General features: G+C 31.2%; 1 protein-coding gene across 1 annotated transcript in view; it reads right to left on the bottom strand.

The window, feature by feature from the left end:
* NCAPG2 (non-SMC condensin II complex subunit G2) overlaps window positions 1-20335 on the bottom strand; it is a 78239-nt gene that overhangs the window by 17813 nt on the left and 40091 nt on the right. The window contains exons 16-24 of the mRNA XM_074267301.1: window positions 14811-14984; window positions 14441-14511; window positions 11580-11733; window positions 11262-11435; window positions 8864-8980; window positions 8637-8774; window positions 8029-8128; window positions 3944-4131; window positions 1851-1991 (exon numbers count right to left, since the gene is read on the bottom strand). Of these exons, the coding sequence (XP_074123402.1) occupies window positions 1851-1991; window positions 3944-4131; window positions 8029-8128; window positions 8637-8774; window positions 8864-8980; window positions 11262-11435; window positions 11580-11733; window positions 14441-14511; window positions 14811-14984 (1257 nt within the window). The remainder of the gene's footprint in view (window positions 1-1850; window positions 1992-3943; window positions 4132-8028; window positions 8129-8636; window positions 8775-8863; window positions 8981-11261; window positions 11436-11579; window positions 11734-14440; window positions 14512-14810; window positions 14985-20335) is intronic.

Below are 20335 nucleotides of genomic sequence, written 5' to 3'. Positions count from 1 at the left end.
ACTTGCAAGTTTAGATTGTGTCTCTGTTTTGAAAGATGCAAGAGATAGTCTGATAGAAGCTGTGGAAGAAATAACATTCCCAAAAGGCTGAATGAAAGAAAAAAGTCTGAATAAGGGAGATATCTCCCTTTCAAGAATTCTGCAATCCAACCAAAAAATTTTCTCCTTCCTCTATGCATTTCCACAAGTTGATCAGTTCTCTCTTCAGGCTTGGATGTCATCTACGCTTGGCTCAGGAAAGTATGAGACAAGACATACGGCTGCTTTGTTTAGGACAAGTTCTATAATATTGCATTATATCTTTTTAAATTGTTGCATCTAAAAGAATCTAGCAAAAAAAATGGCCAAACTACTAGTTATGAGATTAAAGGGAATACTGTCTCTAAACTAGTTAATCATGTGGTTTTTGATTAAAAGCATAACAAATACCAGGGAACTTTCAATCTTATTTTAGCTAAGATGGTGACATGGAAAAGTACCCCAAATGGGACCGTGAGAAACATAATCTTGAATCTTTGTAATTAGAAGTTTATTACTACTTCTTCACTCCCTAATGCAGATGGTAATCTTACACCCCCAGATGTGCTGTCCTGAAAAACTTGAGACCTTGACAACCTGATAAGCTAAAGAAATACTGCTTACTGCTGTCTGGGATAACCCCCTTAAGAGTGATAAACATTTTGCCTCCTGTTTAGAATAGAAATTCCTTTATTATGACAAATGTATCAAGAAACATTTTGATGTGTCTCTCTCTCTTCTCTCTATAAATATATGGCCCTGAGGCCATTCATTACTGACTCCTCCAGTCCTGGGCTTGGGGAATCAGTCCTGGCCAGTAATAAACGCTCTTAAAACTTCATTATTTTGGCTGCCCTGTTTTTCTCTCTCCTGAGTACTTCATTGGATGAGAGACATGATAGTGCAAAATGAGGTTGTGAAGAAAATAATTTTAATAAGTGCATAAACATCTCTGTGGCAGCAGCAGGAATTTGTTATTCATTTGCTAATGAAATCTTAACTAGGCTAAAATAAAAGGGTATTACTAAGTATAAATGTTAATATGTAATATGATCATTATATAATAATATAAAAATAATATATTCCTCAAGGAACCTTGCCTAATCTTTCCAATGTTACTTCTATATTTTTTCTTGATCTATAAAAAATTCAAATTGAGTAGCTCAACTGGCAACAAGAGATGTTTGGACTCCAATGGTAATTTTCTCAAAAGCTCAAACCTAACACTTCTGTAATAATTTGTCATGAATCTTTAAATGAATTCTTTTTAAACTTACTGTTTTTAATTTTAGTTCTAAAAGATACATTCTATAAATTTTAATAGTACTTTCTCTTCTTTGTTCTAAAGCTATCTCTTCCAAACTGTAAACAGATGACTTTTAATTCTAACAATCTCCTACTTTGTGAACAAGTTTCTATATTTATTACTCTATGCATTTCAATCAATGGATTTTAAGTCAAAGGATCTTGATTCATTTTACGGATGTTTCTAGCTAGATATCTAATCTAGTAATTAGCTTCAGGCCATGTATTATTTTCTGCATCTTTCACAACAGAAGACAAGTTTACCACTCAAAAAATATCGATTAAATGAAGTTGTAAATAATGTCTTCTCTTTGTATGCCTAAATGAATATAAATTAAAGCATTACTTAGTAGTTGTAGGAAATCCTGTAACCCAAAACTTTACCAAGAATTTTCCTTAAAAGCAGCATACTTAAAATTTTGTGAGCATTCTTCTTTAAGACTTCCAAATAAATTACTACTGAGAAATATTGAACCATATATGAAAATCAGAATATCTGTTATATTTTCTGGAGTAGCATACTTTACCTTTCGTAATTTGTGACTTATTTCAACTACTATTGCAGCTAAGAGAGTAGAAAGGACTCCTTGATGTACTGATGTATCCATATGCCAAGACTGGACAGAACTTATAAATTCATCAAGAGGCACTTGAATAGAATTGAGTAACTAATTAAAAAAACAAAAAACAAGTTATTTTAATAGAGCTAAAACCATATTTAGTACTAATTCTGAAAACAGATAAACATTAAAAATAGCTCTCAGAATCCAAAGTCTGATTAACAAATACATGAATTTCTCCTCTTTTAGTTTTAGCTCTTCAGCAATTTTAGTGCTTATTAATTAATTCCTATGAAGAAGATGTTTACAGAAATAAAGGCACAGAGGTGTGTAAATGCTAATATCTCTGGTGAAACATTTAAAAAGGGAAAATGATTTATAGAAAAATTTTAAAATCATCTTATTACATCAATTCATGTTATTAATGCAGTGCATTGGCTAGATCATCAAAATCTATGATATGGCAGAATTTTTTCCTATCAGTCTTTAGAAAATTTCTACCAATCTGAATTTTTAAAAAATTTCTACAAGTCATTAATTCTTTAAACATAAGTTTGAAAAAAGAACTGGCATTATATTCCTCCTCTTCTATTGTTTCTCCTATCCCTTGCTTCTTTTAAACTTAGCTCTCAGTCTCTCTTCTCTTCTCCCACCAACTCCAGCATCTCAGAAAGACATGGAAGAGTGATCCATCAGCCACTGGATGGCATTGAGTCGTTTTTCAGTTATGTTCAACTCTTCATGACCTCATTTGAGCAAAAACACTGGAGCAGGTTGCCATTTCCTTAGCTCGCTTTACACACCTTGAAACTGATCCAAACAGGATAAAATGACTTGTCCAGGGTCACAAAGCTAGTATCTGAGGCCAGATTTTAATTAATGAAGATGAGTCTTCCTGACTCCTGCTCTGGCACTCTATACTGTGCACCTAGTTGTCCTAGAGTAGTTTACACTATAATATGAATTGGAAAATGCTAACATAATAGAAATACAAGCCATTCCAATGTTTTATAACTTTTAGCAACAATTCTCTTCCTAAATTTCTTCTTTGTAAAATAAGGTTAGGACAATAAGATCTTCAAAGTTCATCTTGATTTTTTATGAATTTGGAAAAAACAAAATTTTCTTCTAGCTGTGTGACTGTGGCCTTCACAATCTAGATCAGTTTCACCATTTCTTTAAGGAGGGAATTGGGAAATTCATGGACTGTAAGGTCTCTTACAAGTCTAAATTCATACACTGAAAAAACAAACAACTTATTTCTTTTAAATAGTTAGCCACACAAAATGAAAGCTATTTTCCTAGCACTATGTATAATCTTAAATTAAACTATATAAAAATTAGGATACATAATTTTAATTATCTGGGTTTGCTATAACATTTAGAGCCAGTGAAGGCTAACAAACCACAAATGAAAATTCAATTGTCTTTTAACCAAGGATAAATCAAAGAACAAATAGCAGAAATACAGTGCATCCTTTATGGTTGTTTAAAATTTTTTTCCCCAGATATATTCTTGACTTTTCAGGTGGATAAATGGACCTGTTTGTTTACTGATAATGCTCGAAGGAAAAATATAAGAGTAAATACTCCAACATACTGTGTAGAACCTCTAAATTGAAGTTAAAATAAAAGTTTAAAGTATAAAATTAAGAAAACAAAGTGATGGAAGAGGGTAAAGGAGTTGGCGGGATATGTAGGAAGGAGAGCTACAGTCTAACTCAAGTCAATAATTACTTAAATAAATAAAACAGCATCATTCAAAATATAAATGCATAGTTTAATGAATTTTGTTTGAGGGCTTAAAATGGTGCAAGTCATTTTTCTACATGACAAATTACCTCTATTTTTAGCCTATTTCTGAAATTAATAAAAGTATTCTTTGTAATGTTTGATAAGAAACTTGTATATTTCACACAATATTTTTATTACATATTGAAATCTTCTTCAAGGTAAAGTTACACCATAACTCATTTCTAGTCATGATCATATGGGTCAGTGGTTCACCTAATCTCAAATTTTAACATAAAATAAATTATAAAAGAAAGCTACAGAAATACCTCTAGGCCTTCTTCTTCTTGCTTTTTGAAATTGTATGCAACACATTCCAACATTTTCTGGAACACTTTCTGAATCAAGTCAAAAAAAGTTTCAACTTCTTCATTTGAATTATATATCTGAATTAAAGAACTTGATGTCATCTCTTTGAGAATACCAAGGAGTAATGGAATACAAAAGTATCCTTTTTCTAAAAAACAAGGGGAGGAATAGAGAAAAAAATGACAAATTAGTTTCATTAGCATATTTTAATTGAATTAATACTAGTTTTTTGATCACTTAATACAATTATATGAATAGCATTACATAAAAATTCTATTCTGATCCTTTGGTGCAAATACGTTCCAAAGTTATATAATTAAAACAATTTTGTCCATTAGAACTCTGCTCATAATGTATCAGTGGCTCCCTTTTGTTTTTATGACAAATTACAAATTGCCTTGTTGGCATTTTAAAGGACTTCACGATCTGGATGGCACCTACTTTTCTAAGGTTATTCCATATTATTGTCTTCACATTTCCCATATTTTAGCCCAAGTACTTTTCTCACAATCCCACATGCCTTTTCATAGAATATCTTTTCTATTGCTGAAAGGCATATCTTCTTTACTTCTGCTTCACAGAATTCCTATAAAATGGAATTCTCATGTGATCGCTTACATTAGACCTTTTGTGACCTCAACTGTAGTTTGCCTCCTCAAAATTATTTTGTACATTTTCTATGCATTTTGTGTGTAATTATGTGTATGCATATTGTTTTCTAAAACAGATTATAATCTCCTTGAGATTATAAAACAGGGCCCAAAGGCTAATAACACAATGTTTCTAATTGAACATATTTAATCTATATGAGAGTAATTGCTGTCTTGGGGAAAAAGAAGGTAAGGGAAGGAGGGAGAAAAATTTGGTATAAAAAGTATTACAAAAACTAATGTTGAAAATTATCCTTAATGTATTTAGAAAATAAAATATTATTGAAAAAAAATTTTAAGTGCTTCCTGATCAACTAATACATATTTTATCTTATCTTCTCAATAGATATGTCAGAAGAAAGCAAGCTTGTACAGGTTTTAACTAGATAGAAAGATTCTGAGCATTATTTTCATTTCAAAGAAGGTGGCAGAAAGGAGGGAGACTTTTTGTTTCCTTTTTGTTTTTTCAAATTAACATTAACATAGAAACCATGTTTATTTGTGGTTATGAGTGTAGGAAGATTGAGTTAGGGTTATGCCAGTATAATAAGATAATTATTTCATAGTGGAAAAAAAAATTACTAAGCAAAGTATGATGGAAAAAAAAGTAAAATAAAAAACCAAAACCAAAACCACTATAGCCCTAAATGGAAATTGATTTGCCTTTTCTGATGCAAAGGAAATGGTTTATTTGAATAGATTCAAAGATACAATGTTATGTTGCCTACTAGAAATATAAATAATTCAGAAAAATACTGATTCAAGGACATAGGATTTAAGCAAATTTAACTATACTCAAGAAAATCTAGAATTATAGCAATATAATATAAAAACTAAATTCAAATGAGAAAAATGGGCAATGATTAGCAAAAGAATTAATTGTAACACACAGGATACCACTGACAATGAGAAAATATTGAAGTTAAATGTATACTCAATGTTAAAGCAACTAAATTTATAAGAGAGGTTCCAAGAAAAATGAGAAAATAAGTGCTTTTAAAACACACCAATAAATCCATAAATATTTATTAAGTGCTTACTATGTTCCAGACAGAATGCTAAGCTCTAAAGATACAAAAAGAGCCCTAAAAAGCCCAAAAAGAACCAAAAGACAAATCCTTGCCTTTAAGGACTTTGTATTCTAATGAGCAGACAAAAAAATAAATGTATGAAATTAGCTAAATGCAAAATAAATAGTAAATAATAAACATAGGAAAGGCACTAGAATTTAAGAGACACTGTAGAAGAAGAGATCTTAGTTGAGCCTTAAACAAAACAAGGAAAAAATGTGAAGTAAGGTGGCCTAGTCATAGAAAATCTCAAATTGTTTTACAAAGTGATATTCATTAAAATAATCTAATACTGGCTAAGAAATAAAGTGATGGACCAGCAAAATAGATGAGGTACAGATTACAGGGTAGTAAATGACCATAGTTATCTATCTAGTGTTTGATAAATGCATAGATATAAGCATTTGGAACAAGAACTCACTATCTGACAAAAATTGCTAGGAAATGTAGAAAGTAGTTTGGCACAAAGTAGATAAAGACCAATATCTCAGACTAGTTAAGGTCAAAATGGGTACTTGATTTAGATGTAAAGGGAGATATCATAAATATATTAAGGGAAAATATCTGTCAGATCCACAAATAAATGAAGAGCTTAAGACAAAAAAAAGAGATAGAGAACATTAAAAAGAATCAAAATTGACAATTTTGACTACATTAAATTAAAAAGTTTTTGCACAAATAAATCCAATACATCCTAGATTAGAAGAAAAACAGAAAGCTGTGGGGAAATTTTATAGCAACTCAGTCTGATAAAGGCTTGATTTCTTAATTATATGGAAAATTGAGTCAAATCTATAAAAATATTAGACATATCTCAAGTGACAAATAGTCAAAGGATATGAATAGGTTTTAAGAAAAAGAAATTAAAATTAACTAGAGTTTGTTGGAAAAAACTGCTCTAAGTGACTATTGATTATTTTTGTTCAGTAACTTTACAATTGTGTCCAAATCTTGGTGACTACATTTGAGGTTTTCTTGGTAGAGATTCCTTCTTCAATTCATTTTACAGATGAGGAAACTGAGATAAACACAGTTATTAAATGATTTGACCAAGGTCACATAGCTAGTAAATAGCTGAAGTTAGATTTGAATTCTACAAAATGAGTCTTCCTGACTTTAGGTCTGATATTCTATACACTGACTACCTAGCTGCCCTCACTACTGATTAGAAAAATGTAGATTAACCCTGAGATACTACTTTGCATCTCTCAGATTGGCTAATATAAAAGAAAAGGGAAATGACAAATGTTGGAAGAAATATGGAAAAGCTGTGACACTAATGTACTCTTGAAGAAATTGTGAACTAATCCAAACATTCTGGAGAGCAATCTGGAATTATGCCCAAAGGACTATAAAACTGTGTGTACTCTTTGATCCAGTAATACTAAGTCTATTATACAAAGAGATTTAATAATAAAAGGACACCCCCCCAACTATATACACAAAAATATTTATAATAGCACTTTTTGGAGTGGCAAATAAACTAAAGGGATGACCATCAACTGAAGAATGGCTGAACTGTGGTATGACTGTAATGGAATACTATTATTGTACTAGAAGAAATGAAGAGTAAGAAAAATCTGGCAAAACTTATGTTAATTAATGCAAAGTGAAGTGAACAGAACCAGGAAAACATTGTGCACAGTAACAATAATGTTGTACGGAGAAAAATTGTGAATGACTTATTTATCTTAAGCAAAATAATGATCTAAAACAATTCCAAAGGTCTTAGGATAAAAAATGCTATCCACTCCAGAGAAAGATGGAGATCAAAACATACTTATTTCTAAAATCTTTTATGTGAATGTTTGTTGTGTGAATGTCATTATAAAAAATAGACACAATTTCCGGAACACAGCAATAGATCCCAAGAAGTGGATTTCCTTCTTGGTTATACCTCAGTGGAATACTGCCTTTTTGGGCTCTCTTAGGTTCCACAACCCTCTTCATCAATGGATATTAAATATCTCCGGTTTTTAGACACATTTTCCATGTCCAATCACAATGAGTCACAAATAAAGCCAAACTTTAAGGAATGTGTGCTTAGTTAAAGCTATTACTAAAATCTCTCAGATCACAGAACTACTCCCAATATCAGCTTTTGGGAAACTTTTTTAAAGGTTTTTACCTTCAAAAATACCCAAAAGTATTTTTCCATTTTTTTGCAACCAAAAAAGTTTTTTAAAAGCAATTTTGTTTCCAAAAGATTTGCTAAAATAGATAATGCATGCCATTACTATTTAATAAAACACTGGATATGTACTTGTAGGAAAGCTTTATCACAAAATAAATCATACTTGTACTCTATTTTAAAAAATGAAGTACCTGTTTGCAAAATTCCAAGAGTTATTTTTAAAAACTGCACGTAAAACTTAGAATCTCCAAAGCCAATTATTACAGCATCCTTACACACTGTGACATAGGCCTACAAAAGAAAAAGATGGATTGACAAGGTGTGATGATAAAAATCACCATTAAAATAAAAATTTATAAAAAGTTTAATAAGATTCAGAATTTTTCTAACATTTAATAGACTAAATTCTTTCTGATTTATATAAACATACTTGAAATACTGCTGTAAGAATACAGCTTTAGATACTGTTTTCCCAATTCACAAATACGATACTTTTACTTTTAATCTTTTGTTAAAAAACAAACAAACAAACAAAAAAAATACAAGAAAAAAGTATGTGGATTAACAAAATAAATTCTGGTTATTTATATTGCTCTATGGTTTATAATTCTCCTTAATGAAATGTAAATCCTAAATATATAATTTTAAAGTGCATCAATAACAATATCCAAAACTAAGCCAATTCACACTGAGAAAAAAAGTGTTATATTTCAAACAATAAGCATTTATTAAGTGCCACCTGCTCCAAGCACTATGCTAAGCACTGAAGATATAAAGAAAGACAAGACAAAATCCTAACCTGAATAGTTTTCTGACAAATCTCTCTACAAGACTTCAAATGTTCTTCTTGTTGATGAATAATAGGTATTACTTGGTTTTCTATCCAAAATCCAGTTTGTTCCAAAAGAGATAGATAAATCTTTTCTTCTGAGCAAAACTATTCAACAATCAAAAAAAAAACCAAAACAAATTAATAACAAATCTTACTTGTTAACATGATTTTTATGCCATTGTAAAACTATATACCTTGTCATGTAGATGAATACATAATCGACAATAGATAGTAAAGGCTCGTACAGCAGTTGCTTGATTGAAGTTAGGAGACTTTATATCAGATGACTGTATAACTGATACAATATCTTTCTGTAATACAATAGCAAATGGTTAAGTGACAAGGAATTTAAGTCTCATGCAACCACACTCATCTTAGAAAATTATATCAGATAATGCAGTTCCAGTGCTGCAATCAAAAAGGCACTTTGGATTTAGTTATATTTAGGCTTGTGAATTTTAAGTCCAACAAAGTTCTTTGTAAATTTAAACTAGAACAAAATAACTAAATATGGATTTAATTACTAAAACAGAGGGATGAAGGTACACTCTTAGAGTTCAAAAGTCTTGACATACTAATTACTTAATTACAGTAATCATATAAGATAACAGCTTTTAAAATAAGGTATTACAATTATGTAAAAAGAAAAATTTAAAAAGGCTACAATAAAAAAGTAATCAAAAGAAAAAAAATTTTAAATGGTTACTAGAACAGCTGACAAGGACATAAAATGGGCAAGTACTTATAGAAATATCTAAAAGAAACTAGGTAAGAAATAGAAACTTACATGATGAATAGAAATCAATAAATAAATACTAAGTATAATTAAATAACAGATATGAACAAGTCTTGCTAAGTAAAAAGCATAAAAACAGGTGATGATTAAAAAGCACTTATCAATCAGTAAGAATTTATTAAGTGCCTTCAATATGCTTGATATGCTAGACTGGGGAAATAAGAACAAAAACAAACTATAGATTGATTGTATATTTTTAAAAAAAATTGTATAAAACAGAAAATGTGTTTCATATATATTTCTATTTTTCTGTTCTACTTTGTATATGTGGGAGTACCCTTTTGATGTTGAAGTTTAGAATTAAACAATGATGGGAAAAAGATGTTTTTTTAATCCCGTGGTATATCCCTATCATCTCCAGTCTATTTCAACTCCTTTGCCAGGCATTTAAGACCCTTTACAGCACAGTAACACTCTACTTCTTCAGACTAATCTCATTTACAACTCTTCCTACACATATTCCACACTGACTAATATGAATACATCTGTCTCTAGAATAATTCAGGATCTTCCTGCCTTCTGTATCTCTGTTCACAATGTTCCCTTTTTTATAGAAAGACCTTTTTCTTCCTTTTCATCTCTTTTTCATCCTTTCAAACTTTGTTTACTCAGGGATCAACTTCTTCATGAAGTATTCCTCTAGCCATTCAGGAAAAATTCTCTTCCCTAGCTAGATCTCATGAAGTTCTTTGTTCACTCTATATTACACATGTTTATTTTTTATATATATATATAAATATCATGACTTCCCCTACTCCTGGTAAATGGCTAACTTCTCTCATAATAAGTTCCATGAAAATAGCAAAAATAGTTAAACTTTCTACATCCTAAGTATACAAAACTCATATATATTTCTTGACTCTTTTATTTAACTAATTAATTGTCCATTGAACAAGGTAAACATAGCTCTATGTCCAGTAGTATGTACTAAAGTTAGTTATTAGACATTAAAAAAAATTTAAAAAAAAGTTACTTGAGGTTTAAAAAAAAAAAGTTTCCATCAGCCTGAAGAATAATATAATAGCTTTTTTTTTTTGATGTTGGCTACTAATTTTTTTTTATTCTTTAAAACCTGTGCCACAGAATAAGAGGTACTTTTCTGGCATATGCTGTTTGCTTTCAGCCCCTCCTTTTCATCATTCTCCCTTATGAAAAAGAAAAACTAATTATGTTTGTGTTTAATACATTTCCATTACTAATCTTGGTTCCAAATTTCAGCAGTAGAGTCAAGATGAAATAAGCAAGAGTGGGAACTAAAAAAACTTCTTAACTCCTTAATATATAATACTCAAATTCATGTCATCTCAGTTTCTACCAGTGTTGATGCTATTCACCCTACTTTCACCTGCTTCTCTATATGCTCCCCATCATCTAATGTGTAATTCAAGGTTTAGCTGCCTCATGAATTGTTCCACAGGTAGTCTAGCCTAATCCTGATTTGGTCTGTCTTGAAATTCATAATATACATATGAATTTTATTATATAAGGTAACTAATAAATTGCTGGCTTCCTTGTATTGGTCACTAATTTTTTCACATTTTAAACTTGTCTTCTCAATCTTTTAACCAAGATGCTCAGAAGACCAAGGTTTTTATAAAGGTTTTGCCATACACTAACATGTGACCAAAGGACCTTAGCAACTTTCTGGACCTGTAAAATGAGGCAGCTGAACAAGACACCTCTGTGGATATTTTAAGCTCTAATATTCTATTGATAAAGCAAGTATGAGAAATTTGAATATTCTAACAGTAGCTAATCCTAATCAGCATTTGGTATTTTCATTATAAAAAAATTACCTTTGAAGTTTCAAGTGCTTTCAAAAGACTGTTTAGTCTCTTTTCCGGGAGAGACAACAGAAAATCTCTATTCTTATCATGAAGCAATAAGTACTCCAGATAATCCAATGCCAATTCAGGTTTTGCCTGACGTGTATCTTGAATTCGTACTTGGCGTTTAGAAGTTGACTTATTCTGAATGAAATGAAAGTACACACTAAATTTTACAATTAATAGTGAAAACAAGACAAATAATTTGTGATTAAAGAATTTTCATGCAACAAACTGTTACATAAATATACTATTAATTAAAAGTTTAGAATTCGAAAATTTACATACTTTCTTTTTGGCCTCTCCATCTGGCAACCAATCACAAATAAGTTCAAAGATATGTCCTACTTGTCCCCAAGAACAAAGACAATCTATTAGGGTATGACACTTGTTTTCTGTAGATCCCTCTTCTTGATTCCTCAATACAGAGATTACACCACAGCTGAAAATTCCAAAAACATATTTATTTACAATGGTAACAGATATTTACTGTTTCTGAAAGATGGAAAATGCCCAAATCTATCAATTCTTGATACATGAGTTCATATTATAGTACTTACTTGCAATTATTTTTTCAGTGCAAGATTAAGTGCTTGAATAAATTACAAATAAGACACTATCATAGACATATTTTAGCAAAATTTTTAACATTTTCAAGGAATGATCCTCAAAACCCTATCCTCACAAGAATTTATACTAATTGATTTTCATGCAATTAAAAGATGGCACAGTAGATAGAACATTGGATTTGGAATCAGAAGATTCATTTTTGTGGGTTCAAAATGAACCTCAGACACTTTCTAGCTTTGTAACTCTGGATAAGTCACTTAAACCCTGTTTGCTTCAGTTCCTCATCTGGAAAGCACAAAATGAGCTAGAGAAAGAAATGACAAACCACTCCATTACCTTTGCCAAGAAAACCCCAAATGGATTCACAAAGAGTTGGACATAACGGAAATGACTGAACAACATCAAGAGGTAGAGAAACTATTTGTGTTTCTCTTTCTTTTACAGAACCCTATTTTCTAATTTTCATTTTAAAGTTTTTGAGAATCAAGTTAAAAACATAAATATGTTGACTTTCACTAACATAACAACTTAAAAGAAATGATTGTGTTCTCTGAGACCTTTGTGTGTATTTATGAAACATTTTAAATATACACTGTAATCAGTCTATAAATATATAATGTCGAATGAACGATAAACTAATGGGCTGACCATAATTATGAAATAGTTTTACAAAATATAGTAAAGGAACATAGTAGAATATTATCATCCCAGAAGAACTGGGATGATTTCAGAAAAACTGGAAAGACTGAATAAACTAGTATAAAGCAAGGTGAGCAGAACTAGCAAAACAATTTATACAACAATAATAAAATTTTTCAAATGAACCACTTGGAAGAACTTAAGGATTCTGGCTGTGTCCAATCATAATTTTAGAGGACAAATAAATATACTTGCTACCCACCTCATGAGAAGTGATGGGTTCAATAGGCATGAGATTTTTTAGAGATAAAGTGGAATTTTGTTTTTATTTAGAAGTGTTTTCTTTTGTTCTTTTTTCCCCCGGGGGGGAGGGGGCAGGGAGCAGGAATGGGGGAATGTTTAAAAGAAAAAAAAAAAAAAAGCACATGCTTAAATTAAAAAATAAAATTTAAGAAAATGACATAACCATCTTAATTTTTATGCTGTACACTCACCACTTATATCTTCCTTCAATTCTCTTTAAGAATTGTTTATCTTGTTTATATTCTTACTAATGTTATATTTTTTGTAAACATTTTCCACCTCCTTCCCTCTGCCTACTTTCCCAATTATGCCAAGTATTGAAATATATCTTGACTTTGTTTCAAGGTTTGTTACGTTTGTCATAAATGTTTCAATTAATGCATCGTAGATCTACATAGATGTTTACAAATAATTTGCAATTATCTTCATGGTGGTCCATTTATCTGGTTTTATCATGATTATCTCAAGCAAAGATTCCCTAGAAATTCATTCTTTTTGCCTTTCACCTCAACTTAAAAAATGTTTACACATACACACACACAAAATTATATCCATTTTTATATAGGTATATGTACATACATTCTCATAAATATCTGAATGCATTTTTACACACATACATATATGCATGTTACATATTTTAATTTTTTATGACTAGAGCTGAAAAAAATTAATCAGCTGTTAAACAATTTTCTAGTAATTAAGCTATCTAAACTTGTTATTCCATGTTTGACATACAGTAGTCCTATCACTGAGATACATAAATCTTTTAGTCTGGTATCACTAATAGAACTTCCATTTCACTGGCCCAGCTTTCAAGATCCCAAGTTCATCTACACACTATTGTTAGGTCTTAGAACTTTAACACTAAGATAGATATACATATACGTAAAGATATCGCAGAGTTTAGAACATAAGTAACCTTACAGGTTGAATAAAATTAACTAATTATGCTGAGAATTTGTCACCACCACTTGAAATAAACTTAAAAAAACAGGTCTGAAAATTATGAATTTTGGCTCTATATATTTCCTTTCTTTTCTGTAAAAATCAAGGGTTAGATTGTGTGATGATCAACTGTGATGGACTTGACTCTTTTAACAATGCAGGAAATTCCAACAGATTTGGGATGGAAAGTATCATAGACATATAGAAAGAGAACTATGGAGATTAAATGTGAATCAAAGCACAGTATTTTCACCTTGTTTGCTTGTTTTGTTTTTTCTTTGTGTTTTTTTCCCCTTTTAATCTGATTTTTCTTATGCAGCATGATGTACATAGAAATAAATTTAGAAGAATTGCACATGTTTAACCTATATCGGAGTATTTGCTGTCTTAAGGATGGGGAAGGGAAAGAAGGAGGGAGAAAAATTTGGGACACAAGGTTTTACAAAGATGAATGCTGAAAAATACCTTCACATGTGGTTGGAAAAATAAAATATTATAAATCAAGGTGCATTCTCCCTACCTCCTTCCATGGGGAATAATGTAGATAATAGCTAAATGATCAAGGTCTTCTTTTGTCCTTTAATATTTACTAAGCTATTTTATTAAGTTTAGACTTCTAATCAATCAAAAATAAATAAAAACAGGAACAAGTTACCTAAGGGTCCCCCCCATTTAAATAATTAATATAGTACCTGAATGGGGGTACGGCTGATGCTGGCATAAAAGACAGTAACATAAATAATGGAATCTTGCAACGATCATCCTAGAAATAAGAGGAAAAAAATGTATTAAAGAATAATGTAAAATGCTGGATGCCTCCTTTTTAAAGATCAAGCTACTCTTTAATTTTTGCAAAGAATAAATATGGTATAATATGAAGTAAAAAATAGTATTATAGGTACTATTTAACACATAAAAATACTTTTTTTGAATGCTGTTTCTGAAAAGCAATTCTAAAATTGATAGATGTCATTCATTGAAAAGGACCTCACTTAAACAAGAATCCCCTTTATAACAGAGGCAACAGTTGATATTTAATTTGATACTCAATTTGATACTCACTGTAAAGTGCTTAAGGTACTCTGGAAGGACAGAAGCAAATTTGGTGATGGTGTAAGTTTTTGCTTCTTCATTATGTTCCAAAGTTTTACAAATGCTTTGCCATAAAATTACAATGACTTCCAATAAACCTGCCATAGAAGGTATATCATTTATCGACAATGTATTCTCCATCACCTAAAGATAAAATAATTTTGTTAGGGAAAAGTAAAATCAAAATGATACAAACACCTTAAAAAACAAAATTTTGGAAACATAGAGCAGATTACTTAAGAAGTTAAGTAGTCTACATCTGTATATCTCTAGAAAGATGTTATCTCAAAAGCACAAGAAATTATTCTGTTTTCAGGACTCCCAATATTGAGTATAAGATTTTTAAAAATCATACTATCATTTAGTAGAGCTAAAAAAATAAAAACAAAAACAAAAAACCACCAAAAGCTGAATTTGAATAATTTCTTTACCCTACTTTTGCAGGACAATGAAAATAATGCTATGAGAATAAAAACTGGTCTTTTTTAAAAAATTTTTTCTTATTTTTTAAATTGAACTAAATATAAAATTAAAAAAATAGAAAAAGACAGAAGTTAAAAATAATCAAAACAAAATAAAACATTGTTATGTGGAGGCTTTTCCATTGAAATCAGGATCTTGTCTGTCCCTGTTGGGGTGCCAAAATATAATAATGTTTTGTTGTCTCTCAATTATAATCCTTCTCTGGGAGGAGGTTTCTTTTCTGTAAATCCTTTTCTCTTAGCTCTTCTTCCCCTCCAAAAGTGTGGGATTGCTGGACTTGAGAATCCACGGGTGTCTTCTCCTTGACCCAATCCAGACTCAATGTTGCTTCTTTTTATCCTCCCAGAGAATGGGCTTGTGGGAACTTCTTACAGACCAAAGAGCAAGCTCCTTTTAAAGGTGTAAACTCCTTTAAAGGTTTGAACTAAAGGTGTGAACTCTGAGCTAGAGAATTGTTAAGTACCAGGCTAAATTAGATAAGTGAGTTAGCATTTAGTAATCCTAACAGTTATGTGCCCAGCAGAATATCAAGGAGTATTCAAAATATATAACGATAAATTTCCATTTCAAGAAAGTATATGTAATAATAGGAGAAATTATATTCATGACTGTCCATCTTTTCTTTGCTTCCTTATAGATTATTCTTTTGTTCCCTGCTGTGTACTTTTTACTTTATTCTTTTTTCTCCTTTCATCCCCACTACCTCCCCCAAGCAGACTACAATTAAACATAGACATATATATTATATACACAAACAAACACATACATACACACACATATAAATATCCACTCACCCACACATATACATATATTTATATACACACATACATATAGCTACATGCTTACATATCCATATGTACTCACATATACACACACACACACATACACACCACACACATATATACATTTACCCATATATAAACATTCATCCAAACAACATTAATATGGCTGATATAAAATGCAGATTTCACAATTGACTCTTTTAAATGTGACTTGAAGGTCAATGATTACTACCTCTCTTTCTTCCTAATAAATTCTACTTGTGATCCTTGTTATAGTGTTTGTGTAATGTTTCTCATATCCTATCCCCGCTAATTCTTCTACTTTAATTCTGCTTCTTAGCTTACTAAAGGCAAACCTACCTCATCCATGGGTCCCTTCCTTATCTTCTTCCTCGACCCTTTCCTTCCATCTTTATCCCATTCCCATTAATCTACACACCCTGCCCCACTTCCATAATTCTATATACACTTTCTTCTTCTTCTTTTTTTTTTTTGCTGAGATAACTGGAGTTAAATGATTTGTCCAGGGTCACATAGCTAGTACATGTTAAGTGTCTGAGATCAGATTTGAATTCCCGTCCTCCTGAAATCAGAGCTAGTGCTCTATCCACAGTACCACCTTTTTTTTTTTTTTCTTATTTCTTTATACATTTTGAAGGGTGCTATATTCTTCATGATATATATACATATATGTATATGTATATGTATGTATATATATGTATGTACATATGTATGTATATGTATGTATGTATGTATGTATGTATGTATGTATATTTAACCCATTCCCAATATAAGTAGATTTTCAGGCCTACAAGCTCTCCTCCACCCTGAAATGTCTATCAGTTCTTCTTCTACTCCTTATTTATATAACATAATTACTACTTTTGCCTTTTCCTAGAAAGTATTGTTTTCAAAATAAGACCATACTGAGCTCTGCCCCAATTTTTCTTTTGAGCTACCCAATTACTGATGTCAGTCTTAATAATATGGCATACATTTTTTTGTAAAAAACATAATTTGTGGGGGCAGCTAGGTGGCGCAGTGGATAGAGCACCAGCCCTGAATTCAGGAGGACTGAAGTTCAAATCTGGTCTCAGACACTTAACACTTCCTAGCTATGTGACCCTAGTCAAGTCACTTAACCCCAGCCTGGGGGGGGGGGGACATAATTTGTTCATATTGAGGTTCTTAAAATTAGTTTTTGATACTGGATCTTGGATGTTAAATTTTCCATTAAATTCAGGTTTAATTGAGATAAAGTCCTAAAAATCTGCAAGTTCATTAAATGTCCATTTCTTTATGTTCACTATTACAGATAATTTTGCTGGATATGATATTTTTAGCTGCAGGCCTACTTCTCTAAAATTGTCTCTATATGTGATTCCAGGACCCACAGTCTTTTATTATGGCTGCTAAGTCCTGTACGATTCTAATTGTAGCTCTAGCATATTTTTTCTTGTTTTTTGCAAAATTTTCTTTGGTCTGGGGGTTTCAAAATTTGGCAATACTACCCCTACGTGTTTTCCACAAAGGACTCCTTTGAGATAGCAATCAATGAATTTTTTCTATTTCTACTTTTCCCTCATGTCCTATCACTCCAAGACAATTGTCTTTGATTATTTCTTGCACTACTGTATCAAGGTTCTTTTTCTGATCGCAGCTTTCAGATAAATGAATTATTCTTATATTTTCTCTTTTTGATCTGTTCTCCAGATCTGTTGTTTTTCTTATGTTTCACATTCTGTTTTATTGTTTCATTCTTTATATTTTGTTTCCTGTTATTTCTTGGTCTCTTATAGTTTCACTGGTTTCCTTCTGGCCAATTTTTTTGGGGGGGAGGTTTGTTTTTCTCAATATCTTCTATTTGATTTTTAAAGTCTTTGGAATTCTATAAATTCTCTCTGGATAGAGAGCCAATTAATATTACTCTTTGGAGTAGAAGCTTTTTTTAGTTCACTGTCCTCCTCTAAAGATGAATCTCAGTCTTCCCTATTTCCATAGTAAGTTGGGTTATTTCTTCTTTGCCAGTTAATTTTTTTTAATGAGAACTCTTGAGTATAATCATGGAGTGGGGATAAGTACTGGCAGCCAGCAGTAAACCTACCACACTGCTTCTGCACTGGCTAGGGGTGCTGGTTCCTTCTTGCCTAGGCCCCATTTCAACAGCACTGCTGGGCCTAGTGGAGCTAAATCAGCCCTCTGTCTTCCTAGATTCAGAAGCCCTACTCTGCATGCTATTTGAGAGGTAAAAGTTCCTGTGATTCCTGACTGAGGCTCCAGTCAAATACAGCTAGCCCTAGGGATCCCTACTGGGTGTTTTCTAGGAAGCTAACCTAGAGATGTTTGTATTTCACACAAGTTAATCCTAGTTCTGGAGTCTTTCTTCTGATCTTGAGTTGTACTAGGCAGATCCCTGTCTTTTCACCAGTCTATGAGTACCTGAGTTGTCAATTTGCTCTACTTATGAAAGAAATCTGAAGGGCTAGAAATTTATTGATACTCTGTCATCCTCCCAGAATCCTCTCTCCATATTTATTTCTACTATACTAACTCGCTTATATAATATGTATTTATGTTCATTATAATCTTGAATTATAATATATTTACATAAAGGGCTATGAAATTTCATATACTTAAAATTTTACCTGTCCTCAAAATGCATACCCAAAAAGTTAAGGTAGTATAAAACACATGTGATTATATGAGGGAACAATTTCCCTAGAAGCTTTTAATTATGAATTTGACTATTATTATTGATCATGGAAAATTTATCTTCAATCACATAAAGCTTTTAAAATGTAAAAAACAGTATTTCATTTGTCTTAACTACACAAATATTCCTGTATTGGTGAAATTTTAGGTACCCCAGGATTTTAAACTTGAATAATGAGTTAAGCCATATATATTTAATTTTAGTATCTAACACACCATTTTACTTACAGAATTACTCATATTACCACCTTTCTTTTGTGTTATCAAGAATAGCCATATACTTTTATATAGAATTATCTCCAATAATAGATTATGTCCAACAGTAATTGACAATATGGTTCATAACATTATCTTATTTTCTATAATCTCTAAAAAGAATGTTTGTTATAGGGATATTAAAAAAAAAATCACAAACATCCATTATACCTTATTTTCCTAATTAGAGACAAATATACAACAATTATTTGATAAATATATCTTCAGAATTCACTTTTCTAAAAATTCAACACTATTCACTGAATATTTATTATTGTCCTCTAAATCTGGAATGTGCTCACCTCTCAATCCTTGAGTCTCTTTCTTTAAATGCAGCTCAAGCCTTGTTTTCTACATGAATTCCTTTCCTCATCCTCCTACTTATTAAGCTCTTAACAATTCTTAACAATAAGCAAATTCTTGCTCCCAAACTAATATATAAAATAGTGTATATTTTCATCTATTCACTTACATTTGTGCTATATACATTTTTACAAGTACTTATTATTAAGGAATTATGGAAACAAGCATTGATGAAGCATTTACTATGTGTAAGAAACTGTGCTAACCATTGGGAATACTAATACCAGCAAAAATTGATTCCTTGAACTCAAGGAATTTATGCTCCATGGGGGAAAGACAACCTACAGAAAGGAATAGAAAGAGATGAAAATAGAGAATAAAAATAACAGGGATAAAGGCATGGTTTATAAGTTCAGAAAAAGTCAGGAACAGGGTTGGGTGTAGAATGAAGGAAGGAGATTTCACTAATAGAAGAGATAACCTATGCAAGAAGACCTTCAATGATAAGAAGGTTATAGAAGGCTATTCCTGGATGAAAAAGCCACTAGTATTGAGGGAATTACATTAGAATATGAGTTCTTTGTGAAAAGGTTGTTTCATTCTTTGTATTCCCTGATGCATAGTAGATGCTTAATAAATGATCCCTATTTGATTCTATGAGGTGAAAGGGAAGGAGTGCATTCTAGTCAATATGTAACAGGTAAGGAGATACCTGGGTTAGGAACAAAAATAAAGTCACTTTGCCTATATTACTGAGCATAGAAAAGAGGAAAAGGAGACTATGAAGAGCTTTATAGACTAAATAGAATAGTTTATATGTGATTCTAGAGGCAATAAGAAAAAAAGCATTAGAATTTGACAATAAGTGAGTCATGTATTAGAGCTGCAATATCTTGTGTGAGGAACAGAGATTTGTGTAAGGTAAATCAGGTTAAATTACAAAGTACAGGACAGAAGTAA

Source organism: Sminthopsis crassicaudata, chromosome 5 (genome assembly GCF_048593235.1).
Source record: "Sminthopsis crassicaudata isolate SCR6 chromosome 5, ASM4859323v1, whole genome shotgun sequence".
NCBI lineage: Eukaryota > Metazoa > Chordata > Mammalia > Dasyuromorphia > Dasyuridae > Sminthopsis > Sminthopsis crassicaudata.
Note: the sequence above shows the minus strand (reverse complement) of the source record. Positions and strands in the feature narration are given on the sequence as shown.